Source organism: Tachyglossus aculeatus, chromosome 7, assembly GCF_015852505.1.
Source record: "Tachyglossus aculeatus isolate mTacAcu1 chromosome 7, mTacAcu1.pri, whole genome shotgun sequence".
Classification (NCBI taxonomy): domain Eukaryota; kingdom Metazoa; phylum Chordata; class Mammalia; order Monotremata; family Tachyglossidae; genus Tachyglossus; species Tachyglossus aculeatus.
Window position 1 is genome coordinate 46,662,669 of NC_052072.1, and position 23,742 is coordinate 46,686,410.

General features: G+C 45.1%; 2 protein-coding genes across 6 annotated transcripts in view; one reads left to right on the plus strand and one right to left on the minus strand.

The window, feature by feature from the left end:
- Window positions 1–10,523, minus strand: part of SCLY (selenocysteine lyase) — a 102,477-nt gene extending 91,954 nt beyond the window's left edge. Inside the window, exon 1 of the mRNA XM_038749020.1 lies at window positions 10,447–10,523. Coding sequence (XP_038604948.1) covers window positions 10,447–10,493 — 47 coding nt within the window. The 5' untranslated portion in view covers window positions 10,494–10,523. The remainder of the gene's footprint in view (window positions 1–10,446) is intronic.
- Window positions 1–23,742, plus strand: part of LOC119930553 (nuclear body protein SP140-like) — a 44,877-nt gene that overhangs the window by 18,900 nt on the left and 2,235 nt on the right. For 3 of the 5 annotated variants that reach the window (XM_038749013.1, XM_038749014.1, XM_038749017.1), the window contains 12 exons: window positions 3,604–3,684; window positions 4,739–4,828; window positions 6,542–6,646; window positions 7,829–7,971; window positions 9,586–9,627; window positions 11,442–11,487; window positions 13,175–13,300; window positions 14,762–14,901; window positions 15,486–15,551; window positions 17,758–17,873; window positions 20,620–20,740; window positions 23,601–23,672. In XM_038749013.1, the coding sequence (XP_038604941.1) occupies window positions 3,604–3,684; window positions 4,739–4,828; window positions 6,542–6,646; window positions 7,829–7,971; window positions 9,586–9,627; window positions 11,442–11,487; window positions 13,175–13,300; window positions 14,762–14,901; window positions 15,486–15,551; window positions 17,758–17,873; window positions 20,620–20,740; window positions 23,601–23,672 (1,148 nt within the window). The remainder of the gene's footprint in view (window positions 1–3,603; window positions 3,685–4,738; window positions 4,829–6,541; window positions 6,647–7,828; window positions 7,972–9,585; window positions 9,628–11,441; window positions 11,488–13,174; window positions 13,301–14,761; window positions 14,902–15,485; window positions 15,552–17,757; window positions 17,874–20,619; window positions 20,741–23,600; window positions 23,673–23,742) is intronic. The other 2 variants (XM_038749016.1, XM_038749015.1) reach the window with 2 other exon arrangements.

Genomic DNA, 23,742 nt, shown 5'->3' on the forward strand with positions numbered 1-23,742 from the left:
GTAGAATATGCTGGAACCACCCTTGTTCCAGACAAAGAGAAAAGCCTATATACGGGGTGAGAAATCCTGAGCAAGACTCCCCCCTCTCCCTCAAGGAGGAGACCCTTCAAAACACTGAAAATTGACCAGAGGAAGGGAGACATGTACCGAGCCCTAACTTCTGAGTATGTAACCTCTACAATTCAAGTCATGGAAAAATGTTAAAAGACCTGGATCTGATGGAATTCCAGCACAACTCTAGAATCACAGAGGAAAATTTGTCTTCAGTACCTGCACAAAATTTCCCTCAACATATGAAATGCTTGAAAAGATGCCCTAAGACTTTAAAGCCATTTAATAATCACCATTTTCAAAGAGGAAGGGGGAGACACCTCCCTGGAGAAACTTTGGTGGACTCTCTCTGCTTTCCATTGAAAGTAAAATTCTATCCAGCCTTCTTCTGATGATTTCTAATGAAGAATACACTCAATTGTGATTTGCTGAATTGTGGACTGGTGAATAGAGTGCGGACTTGGAAGTGAGAAGGACCTGAGTTTGAATCTCAGCTCTGCCACTTTTCTGTTGTGTGACCTTGGGCAAGTCACTTCAATTTTCCATGCCTCAGTTACCTCATTTGTAAAATGGGGATTAAGACTGTGCACTCTATATGGGAACTGGATTGTGTCCAACCTGATTAGCTTGTATCTGTCCAGCACTTAGTACATTGCCTGGCATGTAATAAGCACTTAATAAATATCATAAAAAAACAAACACCACCTTTGCAGAGTTACAAAAAAAGGAAAAGGGCAGAGAGCCACAATGAGATCTTCCTACTATGTTTACCGTTCTTATAGAAGCACATGGGAAGTAGCATGGCCTAGTTGAAAGAGCATGGGCCAAGGAACCATACGACCTGAGTTCTAAACCCGGCTCTACCACTGGTCTGCTGTGTGACCTGGGGAAAGTCACCTCACTTCTCTGTGCCTCTGTTTCTTCATCCGTAAAATGGTATGATATTCTACTCCCACTTAGACTACGGGACGGGGACTGAGTCCATCCTGATTATCTCGCATCTACCCCAGATCTTACAGTGCTTGGCACATAGTAAGTACTTGATAAGTACCATTATTAATTAGACCATCGGTGGAACTGGCTCGAGAGACTGTTCAGCAAACTGAGCTGTACAGAAAAATCCACTGAGAATTTTAGACTCCTCCAAGGTGTAATGGTTGGTCGAGGAAGAATTAAAGGAACTCTGTTGGAGCAAAGCAGGACCTTCTGTCACAACCTATTCTCTGCCATCTCAATTGAAGATACAATGAGAGTTCTTTGAGCTGGAGTCAAATTAAGCTTCCAGTCCACTGGAAAACTCTTCCAACTCGACGGACAGTAATTTAGGAATATGTTCTATGCCGTTGACTGTGTTGGAGAGGGAGTGTACGAAAAGAGAGGCCAAAGATGATGATTTGCTCTGCATATTCGGCACCGCACTATGATCTTAGTAAGTCCTGAGAAAACAGAAGCTACGTGCCCGCTTGTGTATGTCTTCACACATCCCTCCATGCCCTAAAGGTTTAGACTGACAAAACAGAATTCTTCTTCCTGGACAGCAACGTATGGATTGGTTAAGAGATAAAAAGCAGGATCCAAAAGATTCACATGGCCTGTGGGAGACTGCATGACAGAGTTGTGGTGACAACAGGGTCACACTCTCCACACCAAGTTTAAGGTCTACAGGGCTGTTGTGGTGTTCATCCTCCTAAGTGGCCATGAGATCTAGACAAACTACAGAAGATGCTTTCAATGCTTTTAACTCCTGAAGCAGTTTTTTTTTTACTGGTATTTGTTAACCACTTACTATGTGCCAAGCACTGTACTAAGGGCTGGGGTAGTTACCAGATAAATAGTTTGGTCACAATCCCTATCCCACATAGGCCTCATGGTCTTAAACTCCATTTGACAGATAAGGTAACTGAGGCACAGAGAAATTAAGTGACTTGGCCCAAGGTCCCGCATGAGGGGAACTTCCAGGGCCACGCTCTTTCCACTAGGCCAAGCCGCTTATCACCAGGATCATTAATGAACTCTACTATTCACGCTGGGAAGCAGCGTGGCTCAGTGGAAAGAGCATGGACTTGGGAATCAGAGGTCGTGGGTTCTAATCCCAGCTCCACCACATGTCTGTTGTGTGACCTTGGGCAAGTTGCTTAACTTCTCTGTGCCTCAGTTACCTCATCTGTAAAATGGGGATTAAGACTATAAGCCCTACGTGGGACAACCTGATCACCTTGTATCCCCCCAGCGCTTAGAGCAGTGCTTTGCAAGAGTGAGCGCTTAACAAATGCCATCAATATTATTATTATTGTTAATCACCATCAAATAGCCAGATAAGATGAGTGGCAACAAGGTCCTAGAACACAGTCAGCTCACCAGCATTGAAGAAACTCAGAGAAACTCAGCTCTGCTGGGTGGACTATGTGAGCAGAATGGTTTGGCCAGCACTTAGAACAGTGCTTGGCACATAGTAAGCGCTTAACAAATTCCATCATTATTATTATAATAGCAAAGTACCCAAGCAGCTATGGAGATTGAAACAGGGCACACTCTAGCAGGGAGGGCAGAATAAGCAATTAAGAGACAGAATGAATCACAGAATCAAACACGACTTAGCAGAAGATGGCTCTGCATTGGAGAGATAATAATAATAATGATGATGGTATGTGTTCAGCACTTACTATGTGCCAAGCACTGTTCTAAGCACTGGGATAGACACAAGGTTATCAGGCTGTCCCACGTCGGGCTCTCCGTCTTAATCCCCATTTTACAGGTGAGGTAACTGAGGCACAGAGAAGTGAAGTGACTTGCCCAAAGTCACACAGCTGACAAGTGGCAGAGCTGGGATTAGAACTCATGACCTCGGACTCCCGTGCTCTTTCCACTAAGTCGAGAGCAGCCTGGTTGGCAGAATAGAGAAGAGAGGTAGCTCTCTTGGAGCGTAGACTTCATGAACATCAGAATGTAAAGGAGTAGAGGGAGAGAGAAAGAGAGAAAGACCTGAAATGGAACCAACCCACTACAAGAATTCATTCATTCATCCATTCGATCATATTTATTGAGCACTTACTGTGTGCGGAGCATGATACTAAACGCTTGGGAGAGTCCGATGTAACAATAAAGAGACACATTCCCCACCCACAACGAACTTGCAGTCTAGCTTACATTCTTTCTTTCTTGCTGAAAGAACACTGAAAGAAGAGCTTTTTAATGGGATGACTGAATATGTAATCTTCTTAAAAATTATCTGTTTAAACAGTTTTTCACTACTGACAAGTTGCATTTCAATCCCCAAATTATTTTATCTTATCTGTGCATTCTGGACTGTCAGAACTTGCAATATTGTCTTCCAGGAAAATCCTAAAACTTTTTCCATTCCTCAGGCCACCATCCCCCTTATTTAATTCATAACAGCATATAGCCCATACTTTCACAGCTCCGTTTCAACCGTTCTCTGGTTTTGAAGAAACAGGCAGAAATTAAGATAAAAGTTTTCTCCTGTGGCTATTCTTCTCAACTGTGATCTATAATGTTTAGGAGGCTACTTCTGGTCTATGCTCTGCTTTTCAGACACCAGCAGAGTTGAAAATCCAGTTTTGGGGAAAAAAAAACTTGGCAAAAGACTCCCGAAAAACTCTGCTAAGAGAACGGGTAAGTTTAAAGCCAGGTCTCTGCCTTCTTTACTGTCCCTCGGTCAATGTCGCCAATGAGGGAAAAAAACTTGCAAAACACTATTTACCAGCTCTTACCATGATTCCAAGTGTCACAGAGATTCTGCATTTGATGGCCAGAGGCCTAAAGAAATATGGCATCTGTGGGATGGGGCACATTTTCACCCTCTACTAAGATTCTTACTCGTCTGTTGCCTGATTTCTTTTAGGCCCTGGATCAATTTAGAGCATGACTGCTCTAAATATTGTATCTTCCCAGCAGAATTAAATCCCAGCCAGTATGATTTCAGTGTAGTCTTGCCTAGAGAACAGGGGAATGGATTAGATAACTTCTCAATAACCTGGTTGGGTCACGTTCTGATGCCTCTCAGAGGGGATTTGCTACCACCATCATATAACAATTGGCAAGTCCAAGAAAACTTTGAGGCCAATTATGTCCTGCTTGGATTTGAATGGCAGTCAGACTGGTGCAGTGTGTGTGTGTGTTTGGTGTCTTTCTAAACCTTGGGCTGCTTCAGTGTTTCCTAAGTCTCCTGATAATATGCTCTAAACCGAAACAGCCCTCTTGTCCCCATTTCCTCGCTAAGGGTCAAGTGGCTGGATTGTCTAACTCTGCTTCTCTTCGTGTTTGTGTCAACTCAGGTTTGAGGAAACAGAATTTAGGAACAACTCTGAAAAGGTCTGCTCGGGGAAAAAGTAAATTTTCATTTAGGTCCAGCCTTATTTGACTATTGGCGTTCTCGTCTTCTGGCTTGGGAAATACATGAAGAGCCCAGTTAACGGGTTATAATCTTGCCATTTGTTTTTCTCACTCCTTGAATACTTAGGGGTGTGTGAGCTGAGAGCAGTTTGATCACATTAAATGAGAGAGAAGACTTGGGGTTCTTCAACCTGATTGTGTTTGTTGGGATTTGCCGGCATCAATCCCCAGATACTCTGCCTTTCTATTTCTGTAAACCCTTGACTGAGGGCCTGCTGGCATACAGCTGTGTTTCTTTCTAGATTAAATTAATTTTATTTTGTTTCCTTCTAAGGAGTAATTAACCCTGATAGAGCCCAGGGAAGCAAACCTAAAATCTACAAGGATAAACAGAAAAGACAATACCTAAGAGTCGTCAGAAGAGGTAAAGAGAGAGAATGCAAGACTATAGTCTATACCTATACTATAATCGATTAGACTATTACCCGCTATTGTATATTGTATATTTATCGTATTGTACTCTCCTAAGCACTTAATACAGTACTCTGCACACAGGAAGCATTCAATAAATGTCATTGAGTCATATCCAAAGCCCATCAAGCCCGGGAATAATGATAATAATAATGATGATGGTATATGTTAAGCGCTTATTATGTGCCAATCACTGTTCTAAGCACTGGGGTAGATAAAAGATAGTGAGATTGTCCCAGGTGGGTCTCACAGTCTTAATCCCCATTTTACAGATTAGGTAACTGAGGCACAGAGAAGTGAAGTGACTTGCCCAAAGTCACACAGATGATAAGTGGCGGAGGCGGGATTAGAACCCACGCCCTCTGACTTCCAAGCCCGAGCTCTTTCCACTAAGCCACACTGCTTCCAGTACTATAGCTCCAACAAGTAGAATCATTTCTGTGCTCCCAAACTGATTAGCTTATATGTGCCCCAGTGCTTAGTATATAGTCATACCATATTTAGTAATTGCGTAATAGCAATGATGTTGATTAAGTTATCCACTGCATGCTATGCACCTTACTAAACACTTGGGAAATTACAACTGAACCACGAGGTAAGCACCCCAAATGTTTGGTCCTTTTTATCATGTCAGCATTTCCGTTATGCTTTTGTAGTTGGTTTCGGTGATTAAACAGCATCAACCAATTAAAAAAAATGTAAGGGAGGAAAAAGAAGATATTTGGTAGATCCAAATCAGGCTACCAAATGACACTTTTGTTGGTAAACTTTTTCTCCCGAAGTTTTCAAAGTTCATCACATAGATGATCTCTATATGTTGCCAACTTGTACTTCCCAAGCGCTTAGTACAGTGCTCTGCACACAGTTAGCGCTCAAGAAATATGACTGACTGAATGAATGAATTTGTCTTCATAACAACTCTGTCATGCAAAGTGGAGCAGGTAATAGTAGTACCATTTTCAAGTCGGGAAAGCTGAGGCACACAAAGATTGAAGATGAAACGATTTGCCAAGATCACAGAGCTAGTTGGTGGTCACCAATGATTTAGAGTCTGTTGGGTTGAGTGAAATTAGATAGGGTGAATGTCCCATAGGGATTTGTCCTGAATCTGTTTCTGTTCATCAAGCACTTAGCACAGTGCTCTGCACATAGTATTCATTCATTCATTCATTCAATCATATTTATTGAGCACTTACTGTGTGCAGAGCACTGTACTAAGCGCTTGGGAAGTCCAAGTTGGCAACATCTAGAGACGGTCCCTACCCCACAGCGGACTCACAGTCTAGAAGGGGGAGACAGAGAACAAAACAAAATATATTAACAAAATAAAATAAATAGAATAGATATGTACAAGTAAAATAAATTAATAAATCTGTGCAAACATATATACAGGTGCCGTGGGGCGGGGAAGGAGGTAGGGCGGGGGGGATGGGGAGGGGGAGAGGAAGGAGGGGGCTCAGAGTGGGAAGGCGTCCTGGAGGAGGTGAGCTCTCAGTAGGACTTTGAAGGGAGGAAGAGAGCTATCTTGGTGGATGTGCGGAGGGAGGGCATTCCAGGCCAGGGGCTCAGTAAATACCATTGATTTATTGATTGATTGATTTTCATTATCATGATCTGGATGAAGAAATTGAGATGAGCCTCCCATCATTACTCCTTTCTCTTTGAGGTACAAGGCATTCTCAAAGTCAATCTGTGGATTTTAACTCACCTCAACTGCCTGTGACTTGCTCGAAGGCTAGTGGGACCTTATACAAGGAGAAAATGAAAAAAGGTGACCTTCATATCATTTTGTTCACTCGGGAAGCAAGGATGAGTGTACCGAGGGACAGGGGAAAGAGTAACCAGTGTGACCATGGATGATTGGAAAAAGCATGGCCTACTGGGTAGAGCCTGGGCCAAGGAGTTAGAAGGTCATGGGTTCTAATTCTGGCTCTACCACTTATCTGTTGTGTGACCTTGGGCAAGTCGCTTCACTTTTCTGTGCCTCAGTTCCTCACCTGTTAAATGGGGATTGAGACTGTGAGCCCCAGGTGGGTCAGGGACTGCGTCAACTCTTTTGCTTGGATCTACCCCAGTGCTTAGTACAGTGCCTGGTTCATTGTAAGCACTTGACAAATACCATTATGAATTACCTTGCTAATTATTGGTTATTCTTCACCCCTGCTGCACTGCTTGGTGTTGAAAAGACACAGGTACTGTGTCAGTTCGGGTCATTGCCTTGGGTGGTTTGGGCAGGAGCAGAAGAGATGCAAGGAAGAGGGAACTGGAAAGAGTGCTTAACAATAAGGTGCTTTAGAGTGGGACTAGAATTTCCGATTATAAAGGTCCAGTGCATATGCTCATCCTTGGGTTTTGCTTCAAGCCATACTCTGCTATCATTTTTGTTTTCTCCCAAAGGAATTGAATATCAACCCAAAAAATATTGGCATACATGAATCTTCTGAAATATGGGTACATCCAGCCCCTAATATGATGTCTTCATTATCCTAATAATGTCCACTGTATACTGTAAGCTCCTTGTGGGGAAGGATCGCATCCACAAACTCTGTTGTATTGTGCTTTCCCAAGCGCTTAGTACAGTGCAGAGCACTGTATTAAATGCTTGGGAGGCTACAATACAACAGAGTTAGTAGGCACATTCCCAGGTCACAGTGAGCTTTAAAGCTGAAGCACTGGATTTCAGCAATGTCTTCGTACTATTGAAGTGGTTGATTTTAACCACAGGTGACACAAGGCTCAGGTGACGCAACGCTTTTGTCTCTGCTCTTATAATTCAGCTTCTTTTCCAATCATATTTTCCTTCCAGTGTTCCCAGAAAACCAGAGTTGTAACTCTAAATTCAGGATGCTGAGAGAGCAAGATGAAAATGTGGGGCACCTCTCTAAAGAGAGGGAGAAGAGAGAGAATCTTGGGTAAAGGGGAACCCCCATAGCAACTGTTTTGTCTGTTTCAGGGAGTTCGGAGAAGTGTATAATGGATACCAATGGAGAGTGGTTCACACTAAGAGAATTTGAAATCAAAGGAGAGCGTGGGCGCTTCAAAAACTGGAAGAAGAGCATTTCTTGTAGTGGACATACGCTGGAATGGCTAGCGAGCGTGAGTAGAATGGCAACCATTAGCCACGGGCATGACAGACAAGTGAACATTGGCTACTGTGCTGTCACACGGCACACGTGACAACATGGTATAAGCGGATAGAGCACGGGCTTGGGAGTCAGAAGGTCAAGGGTTCTGATCTTGTCTCTGCCGCTTATCTCCTGTGTGACCTTGGGCAAGTCACTTCACTTCTCTGGGCCTCAGTTACCTCATCCGTAAAATGGGGATTGAGACCGTGAGCTCATGTGGGTGACGGACTGTATCCAACCCGATTTGTTCGTATCTAGTACGCCTGGAACAGAGTAAGTGCTAAACAGATACCACGATCATTATTGTTATCATTATAACCTTGTCGGGCTTTCAAATTGGCCAACTTGAATGCATTTGACTGCACTTCAGGTTCATGTTTGCATCTGTGCTTTGTCTTTTTTTTAATGGTATTTGCTAAGCATTTACTACGTGCCAGGCACTGTACTAAGCAGTGGGGTAGATATAAGCTAATCAGTTTGGACACAGTCTCTGTATTTACTGAGAGCTTAGTGTGTGCAGAGCTTTGTACTAAGCGCTTGGAAGAGTAAAATAGAGTCAGGTAGATTGGATCCCTGTCCTCGAGGGATTTACAATCTAGCAGAGGAGATAGATCCTAAAATAAATTAGAGGTAGGGCAGAGGAACAGTATTTAAAAATTATAAAAATTTTAAAAAGGGGATGAGTACTTAACTGGGGGTAAGAACTCAAGTACGTTGGGTGATGTAGGGGAAGGGATGTAGTAGGGGAGAAGAGAGGTTAGTCAAGTAATAACAATAATTTTGGTATTTGTTAAGCACTTACTATGTGTCAAGCACTGTTCTAAGCGCTGGGGGAGATACAAGGCAATCAGGTTGTCCCACGTGGGGCTCACAATCTTAATCCCCATTTTACAGATGAGGTAACTGAGGCCCAGAGAAGTGAAGTGACTTGCCCAAAGTCACCCAGCTGACAAGTGGCAGATCCGGGACTAGAACCCATGACCTCTGACTTCCAAGCCCAGGGTCTTTCCACTGAGCCATGCTGCTTCTCTGTAGTCAGGGAAAGCTGCCTGAAGGAGATGTGACTTTAGTAGGGCTTCAAAGATGGGGAGAGTGCTGATCTGTAATAATAATAATAATAATGGCATTTATTAAGCGCTTACTATGTGCAAAGCACTGTTCTAAGCGCTGAGGATATGAAGGGAGAGGCAGTGGCAAGTCAGAGAGAGAGCGGAGCAAGCGTTCGACCACACGAGCCACTCTTTTCCTGGCCCCACGTTGGTCACTTTCCACCTCCGAGCCCCCCGCCCCCACCCCCCAATCTCCCATCATCACTTTGTCCACTGTCCTCCCCTCCCAATCCTCTTTCCTTAACCCCCAAGTCGGAGAGGGAGATAATAACTCCGGGGAAATGTGGTGAAACCAAAATGTTACTGCAGCACTTCTTTACTCAGTGGCCTAGGAATCATTTTGGAAGAGGGGTGGGGGAAGTACGGTGAGACATAATTCAAGAGACTCAAAAGCACTTTGGAGGGCGGCAGGATTAATAACTTTGAGAATGATGATCTTCAAATGACACCCCCAATAAACTCCATTCATTTTTCAGGAGGGATTTATTCCCAAGCCTCCAAGACAATACGGGATAAAGGTAATGTTCTCATGATTTTCCCCTAAGCCTTCAGTACACCCTGTGCTTGTGAATATGCTTTGTGAGAGGAGAAAACCTTAATAGCTCATTGAATTTAAAACCATTTTAAACAGCACATCATACACCCCTTTTTACAGCAGGGCAGACTAAAAATATTAAAGCCGACCAGCGAAACATAGTTCTTAATACCGTATCGTGAGAATATTTCTTTTGAGAACACAGTGGATGTTGAATGAACCACTGGGAGTTCACATACGTTACTTCATCGTTACTTGACCTTTTTCACTGAAGACCGTACATCTGTAAACTTGTGAACTGGCTGTTTGCCTTCTGACAGTAAGTCTCTAAAGAGAACTCACCCCATCATTTCCAATCAGCGATGAAAACTGGAGCTCCAGGGGTTAAGTACCTTGTCCAAAACATCATTTTTAGAAGGGGAGTTTGAGTAGGGGTCTGCAGCATAGTTCCTGCATTTCACAGGAAAGCAAATTTGCCCTCCGTGTGGGATGGGCCTCCAGGAATCAGAGACTTTATTCCGTTCATCAATCAATGAATCATATTTAATGAGTGCCTATTTTGTGCAGAGCACTGTACTAAGCACTTGGGAGAGTACAATAGAATTGGTAAATGCGTTTCCTGTTCACAAGGAGTTTATAGTCTAGGGGGATTGGCTTACAACCTAGGACTCCTTGAGGGAGGGAGATAGGGGTTGGGAAACAGACTCAAATCCACTGCACCACCTCTTACCCTCTGATCTTCATGTTAATCCAGACTATTCATTCCTACCAAATGATGAGGGCGAAGATTGGGTAAGGGTACCTTGAGTTTTGTCTCTGCAGATACACCTGTCCCATCCAACGGTCCATTAGCCAGGAGCTCCACCAGCCCCAACTCTTCTCCCTTTTCAGCCAGCTCATGTAAGCGTGGCCTGTTGCTCCACACTGCAGGAGTAGGGATTGGAGTCAATGTGAGGAAAATGCAAAAAGGCAGGCCCAAGGGCCGATACCACCAATTCCTTCAAATCCAGCTCAGGATTAGGTATGTGGGGGTCTGGATTCACCAGGGCTGAGCAAACAATTCTTTTGACAACCCAGCTTAGCAACCAGCCCATCTTCCCAGGGGTCCTCAAGACCATAACTAAACTTTCTGGGAATTCCAGAGCCTAGCCCAGATCCCTTTACCCCCTCTGCTCGCACACAAGATCATTCCAGTCTTGGCCTAAAGTTCCAGATCTACCCTGGGAATGAACAAAATAATGGATGCTCCCTCCCAAGTCTACCCATGCGTACACTTGATTAGACACACACACAGATTGTGGATGGGAAAAAAGATATCTAAACCCCTAGACATCCATCGAGTTTATGAGAGAGGGGAAGAGACAGAAACGGGCACTCCCTCTTCCCTCCACCCCTCACACACTTTTAGCACTCCATAGAACTATTCCTGGGAGATTGCTGGCCACAAGACAGCATCACTCCTGACCACTTCGCAACAGCAGGGACAGTCGGTGGGACCTGTTCCAATTGGAAGAGCACGCAGAGCTCCATGGTAGGAGACATCCTCAGGGGATGAGGTTGGGTGAATCCACCCTGTGTCCCCTCCAAAATGTCCCCACCCACCCAGTCCTCATCTGGCCATGGGACTTTTCCCTCCATGGACGGGTGTATAAAGATCATGAGAATTTTGCGGTGCCAACTGAGGAGTTGGTAGGTTCTAACGGTATGTTGGGAGAAAGAATTACTGTACTCTCCCACGCTGTGGCTGTCCCTGAATCATGTTAAACAATGGTTAACTCTGAGACTATTTTATTGCAGGGGGTGGCAAAGAAGAAGTTGCCTTTGAAGCAGTCCCAGACGCCTGGTTAGTAGTGGGCTTGAATGAAGTTGGTGATGCGTTAAAGGACTAAAGGGGCCATTCCTCTTAGATAAAAGTGGCTGAATTGGAGGTGGCACCCATTATTATTATTATTCAGTCAGCGGCTGTCAAGCCCATCCCATCCAGATTTGGGCCCTGTCTCCCAACTTCATGGGATAATAGACACCCATGGGCTGGACCAATGCACCGCCAGAGGTTCCACCCCCTACCTATCTGTCTAACCCTCATGATGTCATATTCCCCAGGGCCCCCTAATTGTATAAAGTCACCCCCGACCTGGGCGGCACCGTTACATTTTGGCTAAGGGTTTATTCATTCATTCATTCATTCATTCAATCGTATTTATTGAGCGCTTACTGTGTGCAGAGCACTGTACTAAGCGCTTGGGAAGTACAAGTTGGCAACATATAGAGATGGTCCCTACCCAACAGCGGGCTCAAAGGCATGTTAAAGCAGGAAATGGGGGACACTTTCTGAGGCATTCTGCCTTTCCCATTCCTTCCCCCCTGATTGTCATCATTCTATCCCCAAAGCATTCGAGTTAGTTGGGTGGTCTCCTTCAGTAGCTCTGAGTGGGCTGGGTCCATACCCAGCGCTTAGAAAAGTGCTTTGCACATAGTAAGTGCTTAACAAACACCATCATTATTATTATTATACTTAACCGATTTTATTTTCCATGGGCCCCGCTGTTTGGGGAGAGCCTGAAATGGTACTGTTAACTTTGAAATGCTCTCTTTGAAAGATTGATATCACACTAGACTATTTCCATGTGTTCATTTAACTCCTAGTTTCTTATTTTAGAACAGTGCTTTGCACATAGTAAGCACTTAATAAATGCTATCATTATTATTATTTTCATTATTATTTGTTCAAATAGTGTCATTTCTGATTGGGTGCATTAATTAACTTTAGTTCCCAGGAGGATTTCTAAATGTTTAATAGCAAAGCCTAATTGTGCAGGCTTCGAGGCCAGACACCAGAAGTCCCGGAGCCAGGTACAGAAACTTTGAAAGGGTGATTTGAAAGTCAGACCTGGAGGAAATAGTTCTCCATCCAGGAAGTATCTTTAGCTTCCTCTCTGCTTCCTTCTTTTCCCACACCTGAACAGTTGACAGCTGAGAGCAGGAGAGTTGGAGGCAGAAAACTTCCAAGTTTCCCTTTACTATCCATCCTGACACAGGAGAGGGTAGTGCTGGAACTTTCATCATGCCCAGCTGGGGATAGTGTGGATTGAGAAAGAGGTAGCTACTGCATGGCCAGGGCAGTGACCGTGCTCTGCAGTCGTTTAAAGTGGATGGTCAGGTTACCCTTCCAGTGTCAAATATTTGCCAACTCTGCACCTGGCTTCCTGAGCTTCCTGACCCTGGGTGTTATCCTATTTTTGGCAGTGGAGGTTGGTGTCTCTGCCAAAAAGCAACCATCTCCATTCCCTTCCCTCCTCGAGCCCCAGTTTTAACATTTAACCAGCCATCCTTGTAGCAGCAAAACCTCTGGGACTGAGGCGTGAATTAGAAATGCCACCGAAGGGAGGAGTGTGTCGGGGAGACATTCTGGAGGTCTGCCTCCCCAACTCCACTGGTGGCAACCCCCAAACTCGAGATCTGCAGATTGAACTCCACCCTGGCAGTCTGAATTCCTTCTTGAATATTCTCCTCTCTGGCTCCTGGGGCAGGAAGGGAGAAATCACAAGCACCAGCAGACCTCCCACCTCACCTGGAACGCCTCGCTGATACAGACTCCTTTCTGGTAGCGTGTGGAGCAGCCATAGGAATCTTATACAAGGAGCGCTTCGCCTCAGGTGAGTTCTGGTTTGCATCCATTTGTTCCAAAGAGGCGGCCAGGTGTCTCTCGGAAAGCAATCAGCATTTCTGTTTTTCCCACTCCCAGCGAGGTCTGGTATGGATTAAGGATTTAACTCCATGGCTCATATTTCCAAGACTCCCATCTCTTCCCATTCCCTCCTCTGAGGTCCTAGTGGCTTCAATTCAGGCCCATCCTTAATTCCCTCCCTTATCTGATGCAATCAGCTCTCCCAATTCGTCTCACCCACACCAAAAAAAATTCCTGCCAAGGTAAAACCTCCGCTTCCTGGAGTTGCTTTGTTGGCATGAAGTACTGACTGTTACATAACTCTGGTATACTGTACTCTCCAGTGCTCTGCACACAGAAGCACTCAACAGATACGATTGATCTCTTAGTGTAACAGCACCAAGATTCAACTTTAAACTCATCTCCCTCCAAATTTCAGACATGAGTGGTCCCTGCTACACCAAAGTTGCCTCCGACCAAGGGTGATGAAGAAGATAATGGGTTGCCAGACCAAAAGCCATTATTGGCATTCAGTAGTCCCCTCCGACTCATGAGACCAATCCATTTTATAATCCCTTTTCTGTGAAGAAGCCTCGGTGGCTCAAAGAAAACCAGTCACCACTGGGTTATCCACCAAGTTAAGTCAGAGAAGTTCCAGATCTGGCTTCATTATCCCAACCGTTATATTACTTCTCAGAGAGCATGGAACACGTGAATCCATCAATCATCCAGTGTGGCTCCTCAAACTGGCAGCCAACAAGGGAATGCCACCGGAATATGGGTTGAGACAGTTTCTGTTGATTCCCCAGCAGTATCTTCCTCAGAACTGCACAGTGAAAAGAAATTCCACTTTCTCCTGGAACTACATCATTTGATAGGAGTGCTTTGAGTATTTCTGGGAAGCAGAGTGGACCATCTGGGAGATCTGACTGGAGGAAAGGGACTAGGGAAGATATGGAAATGAAAAGAAATTCCTGGGAATTGTAGGGCCGCATCATCATCATCACTCATAATAATAATGATGGCATTTATTAAGTGCTTACTATGTGCAAAGCACTGTTCTAAGCACTCGGGAGGTTACAAGGTGATCAGGTTGTCCCATGGGGGGCTCACAGTTTTCATCCCCATTTTACAGATGAGAGAACTGAGGCACAGAGAAGTTAAGTAACTTGCCCAAAGTCACACAGCTGACAATTGGCAGAGCCGGGGTTGGAACCCATGACCTCTGACTCCAAAGTCCGGGCTCTTTCCATTGAGCCATGCTGCTTCTCTAATCATCATCATTAATGGTATTTATTGAGTGTTTACTATATGCGAGCACTGTACTAAGCGCTTGGGAGAGTACAGTACCGCAGAGTTGGTAAAACTGTTCCCTGCCATATAGATGACTCCTGGAAATAGGAACTCGTGGGTTTTATGATTCCTGATTTGGTTTCCTTCCTTTTTACAGGAAGCCGGGGAAAATGCATCCGAACAGACAAGCGCTGGTTCACCCCGGAGGAATTTCTGAACTCAGCTGATGAAACTGATTTTCTGTCTTGGTTCAAGAAAATCCATGCCTCAGGCATCCCCCTGCAAACCCTGATTGAGGTAGTTCACGCAAACCCTGGTGGGAAGACTTACTGCCCGCCAGGGAAATGGCTTGTGGAAGTTGAATTTGACATTTTAAATATGGGCACCTCTGGGACTCCAAGGGGTTTGTGGAACTCCAAGGGCCCTGGTGGGACGTAAAGGGACCTTCCCCCTAGATGGAACCCCAGCTCATGTGATATCCAAGTGAACATGGTGACCAGAAGGAGTGTGATGCCACATGGCAATAATAATAATAATGATGGAATTTGTTAAGCGCTTACTATGTGCAAAGCACTGTTCTAAGCACTGGTAGGAAAACAGCATGGGTTGGTCTTGTTTCTTCACACCTGTTCATCAAGACCTTCTCCCAGGAAACAGATGCCAAAGTCAGGAGGTGATATCTAAGCCAAAACATTCGGAGTTCAAATTGTAAATTCTGAAGACGGCTAAGCAGGGCCCTAAAATTCTAGGGCCATTAACTGGCTGGTCACCGAAATGCGGTGGCGCACATAGCTGCCTCCTGCCTCTGCACCCCGATTTGTTGCACAAATAGTTGTTGCATCAATGACCTATTGGTACTCCTTTCAATCTCTTTTGAACAGAAAAAGATTCTGCGACTTCACAACAACCAGTGCATATGTCTCCTCTGCACGGAGGGTGCCCCTCATGTATGTATCCTCTCGCTGTCCTTTTCTCTGATCAAGATGGTGGTTTTCCTGGGGACAGTGTCTTACGCGGAGATCTAGCCACCTGGGTCTGGTTGTGTGTGTGTTCATTCCCTTGTTAAATTTTTGCCCAAGGTCAGCAGAAAATTAGGGTGAGTGGGGCCCTTACCCCATAAAAAGGAGGTCACCTGTCAATGTGAGGAAAAACCAGGGGTTTCTTAGCCAGAGTTGGAGCTGCACAGTACGTTCTCTGCCCAAGCCCCAGACCCATGACTCTGGGCTGGGTTTGGGACAATCCTCCCCGGTGCCGTAGTGGTGAGGAGGGACGAGGAGGAAGCAGGGCAGAGTCAATTACTCGGCAATCCCGGGACCTGATCAATTTAGAATATGTGGCTACTTGACTGACCGGAGGCCCCTACCTGGGTTTTGTCTCCGGTTTGGCACAGGTTTGGCTCAAGGTGACTCCCACGTTCCCTGATCGACCACAAAACTATGAGACGCTGAATTCAATCAGATTCTTCCCCCTTTCACTTCCTAATCAGTGACGTAAATAGTCCTCTACCATGCTGGTGCCAAACAGATCTGTTCCCCAACTGAGGTCTAAATGATCTGTAGTGGTAAATATTGTGATGGGATTTATTAAGCACTTACTTTGTGTCAAGCACGGGGCTACTAGTTCATTCATTCAATCGTATTTATTGAGTGCTTTCTGTGTGCAGAGCACTGTACTAAGGGCTTGGGAAGTACAAGTCGGCAACATGTAGAGATGGTCCCTACCCGACAACGGGCTCACAGTCTAATCAGAGGAGACTCAGTCCCGTCCCACATGGAGTTTAGAGTTAGATTATTTCTCATAAACCCAGCTAGACTCCTTACAATGAAACTTAAAGACCTCTGTCCCGGTAGAGGAAATTTGTCCCAGATGCTTGTACTTCAACTACTCACTCCAGCTTTGCCAAAAGACAGATGGATCAGTTTCATCGGCACCAAGGGAAGACAACCATGAGGCTGACCCTGATTTTTCCAACCGCTCAGCTTTTAGGGCCCAATGGGGAGCACGGCTAGCCTTCCCCATACCTTCCCTGTTCTTTGGATCCAGAGGGGAACCAGAGGTGGGCTGAGCTATTGACTTGTTTTATTGCCCCCTCGGGGGTCACCACTACCACCACCTTCCTCTTCCTCACTGGGCTCAACACCAGGAGGTAGAGTCTCCTCTCATCTCCAGCTCCAGAGTCCTGAGTAGACTAGCCCTTCACTGGCCTCACCCCTACCCGGTTAGCCCAAGGAGCCTGAGAATGAGGGCACCTGGGCTCCAGATAATGAGAAAGAAGAAGAAGAAGAAGGGAGAAGAAGAAGAAGGAAGAAGAAGAAGGAAGAAGAAGAAGAAGAAGGAAGAAGAAGAAGAAGAAGAAAAGAAGAAGAAGAAGAAGAAGAAGAAGAAGAAGAAGAAGAGGAAAAGAAGAAGAAAAGAAGAAGAAGAAGGAGAAGAAAAGTAGAAGAAGAAGAAGAAGAAGAAGAAGAAAAGAAGAAGAAGAAGAAAAGAAGAAGAAAAGAAGAAGAAGAAGAAGAAGAAGAAGAAGAAGAAGAAGAAGAAGAAGAAGAAGAAGAAGAAGAAGGAGAATGGCATTTGCTAAACACTTTGTATCAGTCACTGTTAGGCTAATCACGTTGGACACAGTCTCTGCTCCACATGTGGCTCACAGTCTTAATCGCCATTTTACGGATGAGAGGCACAGAGAAGTGAACTGACTTGCCCAAGGTCACACAGCAGACAAGTGGCGGAGTCGGGATTCGAATCTGGGTCTTTCTGATTCCCAGGCCCGGGCTCTATCCACTAAACCACGCGGATCCTGTTCAAGGTTCACCCCGCTGGGTCAGATGGGGGTCATATGTTGCCAATTTGTACTTCCCAAGCGCTTAGTACAGTGCTGTGCACATAGTAAGCGCTCAATAAATACGATTGATGATGATGGTCCCCACCAGCTTCCCGACCTCCGCCCTTGCCAGAGTGGTTAGCACAGTGCTTTGCACACAGTAAGCGCTCAATAAATGCGATTGAATTAATGAATGAGTGGAGCCAGAGCAGCTGCTTTTGGCGGAGAGATCTGTCAAAATCATTCTTAGAGGTTGGCAACCCAATTCAACACCCTCCTCCCTAATTGCCCCCCAAGTTGGCTTACTTCACCTCCACTGTAATTTCTTGTTCTAGCCTGAAAATGATGACGAGTGTGCCGTGTGCACGGACGGGGGCATGCTGATCTGCTGTGACTCCTGTCCCAATTCATTTCACGAAGACTGCCACATCCCTGTGGCTAACTCCACTAGGTCTGTAGGATTGTTCTCGTGCAGAAAGTTGGGTGGCTGGTTTGGTTAAAGGGGGAGAAATTTTGTGACATTCTACCCAGTGGTTAATTTCTGGGCAGGGTGACAGCTTTTCCAGGTTTTGGAGGGAAAAAAAATCCAAGTTTTCCTTTCCCCTAATTGCCCATTAAAGATTTTCTTTCATCGTTGACAGAAAGCTCAGTGTGGACAGGTAATGTGTCTGTTTATTGTTGTAGTGAGAGAAGCAGTGTGGTTCAGTGGAAAGAGCCCAGGATTGGGAGTCAGAGGTCATGGGTTCTAATCCTTTGGGCAAGTCACTTCACTTCTCTGTGCCTCAGTTCCCTCATCTGTAAAATGAAGATTAAGACTGTGAGCCCCATGTGGGACAACCTGATCACCTTGTGTCCTTCCCAGCGCTTAGAACAGGGCTTTGAACATAGTAAGCACTTAACAAATGCCATCATTAATTAATTAATTAGTGTACTCTCCCAAGTGCTTAATACAGTGCTCTGCACACAGTAAGCACTCAGTAAATACAATTGAATGAATGAAGTAATAATAAGAAGTGCAGTATTTGTTATGAGCTTGCTATTTGCTAAGCTCTGGGGTAAATACAAAGCAATCAGATCAGGCATAGTCACCATCTTACAAAGGGCTCGCAGTCTAAGAAGGGAAAAGTATTGAATCTTCATTTTACAGATGAGGAAACTGAGGCATAGAGAATCAATCAGTCAGTGCTATTTACTGAGTGCTTACTGTCTGCAGAGCACTGTACTGATCACAGGGGAGAGTATAGTGCAACAGATTTGGTAGATATGTTCCCTGCCCACAAGCTTACAGTCAGTGTGGTTTAGTGGAAAGAGCTCAGGCTTGGGAGTCAGAGGTCGCGGGTTCTAATTCCGCTTCTGCCACTTGTCAGCTGAGTGACTTTAGGCAAGACACTTAATTTCTCTGGGCCTCAGTTCCCTCATCTGTAAAATGGGGATGACGCCTGTAAGCCCTAAGAGGGACACCCTGATCACGTTGTATCCCCTCAGTGCTTAGAACAGTGCTTGGCACATAGTAAGCGCTTAACAAATACCATCATTATTATTATTGTTAAGCATTTTGTCCAAGGTCCCACAGCAGAGCCGGGATTAGAACCCAGATCTCCTGACTCCCAGTCCTGGACTCATTCCGCTAGGCATGATGCTCCATGAAAGTACAACTGCTTCCGGGTATTTTTGTGTATATGGATAAAAGCAACACGGGAGCTTATTCGGGAAAACCACAGTATGGGACTGATGAATTTTATCATTTTGTAAATGGGCTGTGAGTGGCGTCAGGGGCCTAAATTAGCCAGCTTACTGACCTTCTCTTGGGACCATATCAGCAAAGGTCCTTACTTTCATCTAGAATAATAATAATAATGATGGTATTTGTTAAGCGCTTGCTATGTGCGAAGCACTATTCTAAGCGCTGGGGTGATCGGGTTGTCCCACAGGAGGCTCACAGTTTTAATCCCCATTTTACGGATGAGGGAACTGGGGCACAGAGAAGTGAAGTGGCTGGCCCAGAGTCACACAGCGGCGGAGCCGGGATTAGAACCCACGACCTCTGACTCCCAAGCCCGGGCTCTTTCCACTGAGCCACGCTGTCTAGAAGATCACTATCCTCATCGCACTGAAATCCGGCTCCATCATCTCTCCTACAGAGGCCTCTGGGTCTCACTCTAATCTCCCTGGGAGACGGGAGCCTGGCCTGCAAGTGCCACTGGGGTTCTTGTGCAGAGGCCTAAATTTGTCAGGGAGTTGGGAAAGTCAGGGGACAGGAGGGGTGGGCCACAAAGGTCAGCCTTTCTCAGCTATTCGTGATGGGAACCCTGAGAAGGCACGGTTAATGAAAAGACCTTTTCCTTGGGTTTGCTTTCTGTCCCTTAACTAGCTCTCTTCCTCCCTTCACTAACTCTCTTCCTCCCTTCAAAGCCCTACTGAGAGCTTACCTCCTCCAGGAGGCCTTCCCACACTTAGCCCCCTCCTCCCCCTTCCCATTCCCCCGCCTCACCTCCTTTCCCCCCACACAGCACCTGTATATATGTATAGCTGCTTGCATTTATTTATTTATTTATCTATTTATTTATTTATTTATTTGCATTTATCTATCTATTTATTTATTTATTTATTTATTTATTTATTTGTATTTATTTATTTATTTATTACTCTATTTATTTATTTGACTTGTACATATTTATTCTATTCATTTCATTTGGCTTATATGTTTTGTTTTGTTCTCTGTCTCCCCCTTCTAGACTGTGAGCCCACTGTTGGGTAGGGACCGTCTCTAGATGTTGCCAACTTGGACTTCCCAAGCGCTTAGTACAGTGCTCTGCACACAGTAAGCGCTCAATAAATACGATTGAATGAATGAATGAATGAATATTTATTCTATTTATTTCATTTGGTTTATATGTTTTGTTTTGTTGTCTTCTAGACTGTGAGCCCACTGTTGGGTAGGGAATGTCTCTATATGTTGCCAACTTGTACTTTCCAAGCGCTTAGTACAGTGCTGTGCACACAGTAAGCGCTCAATAAATACGATTGATTGATCGATTGATTGTCTGTCTCCCCCTTCTAGACTGTGAGCCCTCTGTTGGGTAGGGACCGTCGCTATATGTTACCAACTTGGACTTCCCAAGCACTTAGTACAGTGCTCTGCACACAGTAAGCGCTCAATAAATATGATTGAATGAACGAATGTCCCTCATTTTCAGCCCAGAATGGATCTGCACCTACTGCAAAGTGGCGAAAGCTCAGCAGAGATGCCCACCAAATCAAGCTGGTCATCCAGAGTTGGAGATCCTGAAGAGGAAGATGCTTCCTGAAGAACGCTTGGTGAGTCTGATCATTAGCTCTGAAAGCTACTCTAGTGCGGGGGCACACAATCAGTCAATCATATTTACCATGTCTGGAGCACTGTACTAAGCACTTGGGAGAGTACAATATAGCAGAGTTTTTTTGTGGCATTTGCTAAGCGCTTACTATGTGTGAAGCACTGTTCTAAGTGCTGGGGAGGTTCCAAGGTGATCAGGTTGTCCCATGTGGGGCTCACAGTCTTAATCCCCATTTTACACATGAGGTAACAGACACAGAGACGTGAAGTGACTTGCCCATAGTCACACAGCTGAAGAGAGGCGGAGCCGGGATTCGAACCCATGACCTCTGACTCCCAAGCCCGGGCTCTTTCCACTGAGCCATGCGGCCACGTTCCCTACCCATGGTGAGTTTACAGTCTAAACAGGGAGTCAGACTTTAATATAAATACATAAACTATGGATGGGTACATAAGTACCTGTGGAAGCAGCGTGGCTCAGTGGAAAGAGCCTGGGCTTTGGAGTTGGAGGTCATGGGTTCAAATCCTGGCTCCACCACTTAGCTGTGTGACTTTGGGCAAGTCACTTCACCTCTCTGTGCCTCAGTGACCTCATCTGTAAAATGGGGATGAAGACTATGAGCCCCCCGTGTGACAATCTGTTCATCTTGTAACCTCCCCAGTGCTTAGAACACTGCTTTGCACGTAGTAAGCACTTTATAAATGTCATTATCATTATTATTATTATTTCTAGACTGTGAGCCCACTGTTTTCTAGACTGTGAGCCCACTGTTGGGCAGGGACTGCCTCTATATGTTGCCAACTTGTACTTCCCAAGCGCTTAGTACAGTGCTCTGCACACAGTAAGCGCTCAATAAATACGATTGATTGATTGATTGATTGATTTGTACTTCCCAAGCGCTTAGTACAGTGCTCTGCACATAGTAAGCGCTCAATAAATACGATTGATGATGATGATGATGATGATGATTGATTATTATTATTACTGTGGGACTGAAATAGGGGTGAATAAAAGGAGCAAATCCAAGAGCCAGGGCAAAACAAAAGGGAGTGGGAGAAGAGGAAATGAGGGCTTAGTCATGGAAAGTTCCTTCATGCGCCATTAATAAGGTTTTAAAGGTAGGGCGAGTGAACAGATATGAAGAGGGAAGTTGTGCCGGACCAAAGACAGAATGCGATTAAGAGATCGGTGGCAAGAAAGATGAAATCAAGGTTCAGTGAGTGGGCTGACATGAGAGGAACAAAGTGTGCAGGCTGGGAGCAAATGGGATAAGGAACAAATGCCAATAAGCCTCTATTATGAAAACCTGGCCCCAGTGACACAATTCCCTCTAGTTCTGAACCCAGCCGGGTGGGCATATGGAGTACGGTGAGAAGCAGCGTGGCTCAGTGGAAAGAGCCCGGGCTTTGGAGTCCGGGTTCATAGGTTCAAATCCTGTCTCCACCGACTGTCAGCCATGTGACTTTGGGCAAGTCACTTCACTTCTCCGTGCCTCAGTTACCTCATCTGGAAAATGGGGATGAAGACTGTGAGCCCCCAGTGGGACAACCTGATCACCCTGTAGCCTCCCCAGTGCTTAGAACAGTGCTTTGCACATAGTAAGTGCTTAATAAATGTCATTATTATTCAGCAGTTAGAACAGTGCTTTGCACACAGTAAGCACTTAATAAATGCCATTATTATTATTATTATTATTATTATTATTACGGTGGACATTCAACATTCAGCTCCTACTGTATCTTGCTTCTCAAGGGAGCAAGTCATTCTATTTCTCATGTCTCCATACTACCAGTCCTGGACTTTTTTCCATAGCATAAGCAAAAATTCTGGGAAAAGGGATATCAGAGACTGTGGGGATTTGGGGAGAGCAGTTTGGATTGATCATTTGAATTTGGAGTGGAAGAGGAGAAAAGTGCTTTTTCTCCCCTTCCAATGCAGGTGGAACTTCAGTACCTTTGGAAGCCCGATTATAAACTGCAGACAAGTGGGAAGGAAAGCAGAAAAGATTCCCCAGCTCCTTATTAGGCCCCGGGAAACTTTGGAAGTATCAGGCTGAGCTGAGTCATAGTCCCTCAGGACCCAGGCTTCCAGCTCCAGGAAGATTGGGGGTAAATAAGTAATAATGATAATAATAATAATAATGGTATTTGTTAAGCGCTTACTATGTGCAAAGCACTGTTCTAAGCGCTGGGGAGGATACAAGGTGATCAGGTTGTCCCACATGGGGCTCAGAGTCTTCATGCCCATTTTACAGATGAGGTAACTGAGGCACAGAGAAGTTAAGTGACTTGCCCAAAGTCACACAGTTGACTGTGAGCCCACTGTTGGGTAGGGACTGTCTCTATATGTTGCCAACTTGTACTTCCCAAGCGCTTAGTACACTGCTCTGCACACAGTAAGCACTCAATAAATACGATTGATTGATTGATTGATTGACAAGCAGCAGAGCCGGGATTTGAACCCACGACCTCTAGCTCCCAAGCCCCTGCTCTTTCCACTGAGCCACGCTGCTTCTCAAGTCTCCGGAGACGGGGAAGGGTCTGTGACAGAGCAGGAAGGAACCTGACCCCCCCGATTCCTCCCCAAGACCCTCTCCCTCCTAGGGGTAATGTCGAAATTGAGCCTCAGTAGATGTGAAAAAGGGAATAATTGCTTTGTAAAGCTTCCCCTATAATTGTCAATCTTGGGGCATTCACCAAGCGTCAGGATCTCTGTCCATAAAGTCGTGTTCGCTTCATAGTAGCCTCATTTGGAGAGGAACCCAAGGTAGCAGTGGAAAACCCCAGGCTCACTGGCATGAAATACCATTAACTGATTAAACACCCTCCAGGTATTGTTAAATACTTTCTTATCTTTCACAGAAATGTGAGTTTCTCCTCTTGAAGATCTTTTGCCGACAGGAAAGTCGCATTTTTACCAAGGACCCAAACCGCGTAAGTGACAGCAGTGGAAGCATCTAAATAAAAAGAATGGGTAATACTTACAGGAGGCCATTATCCCCAA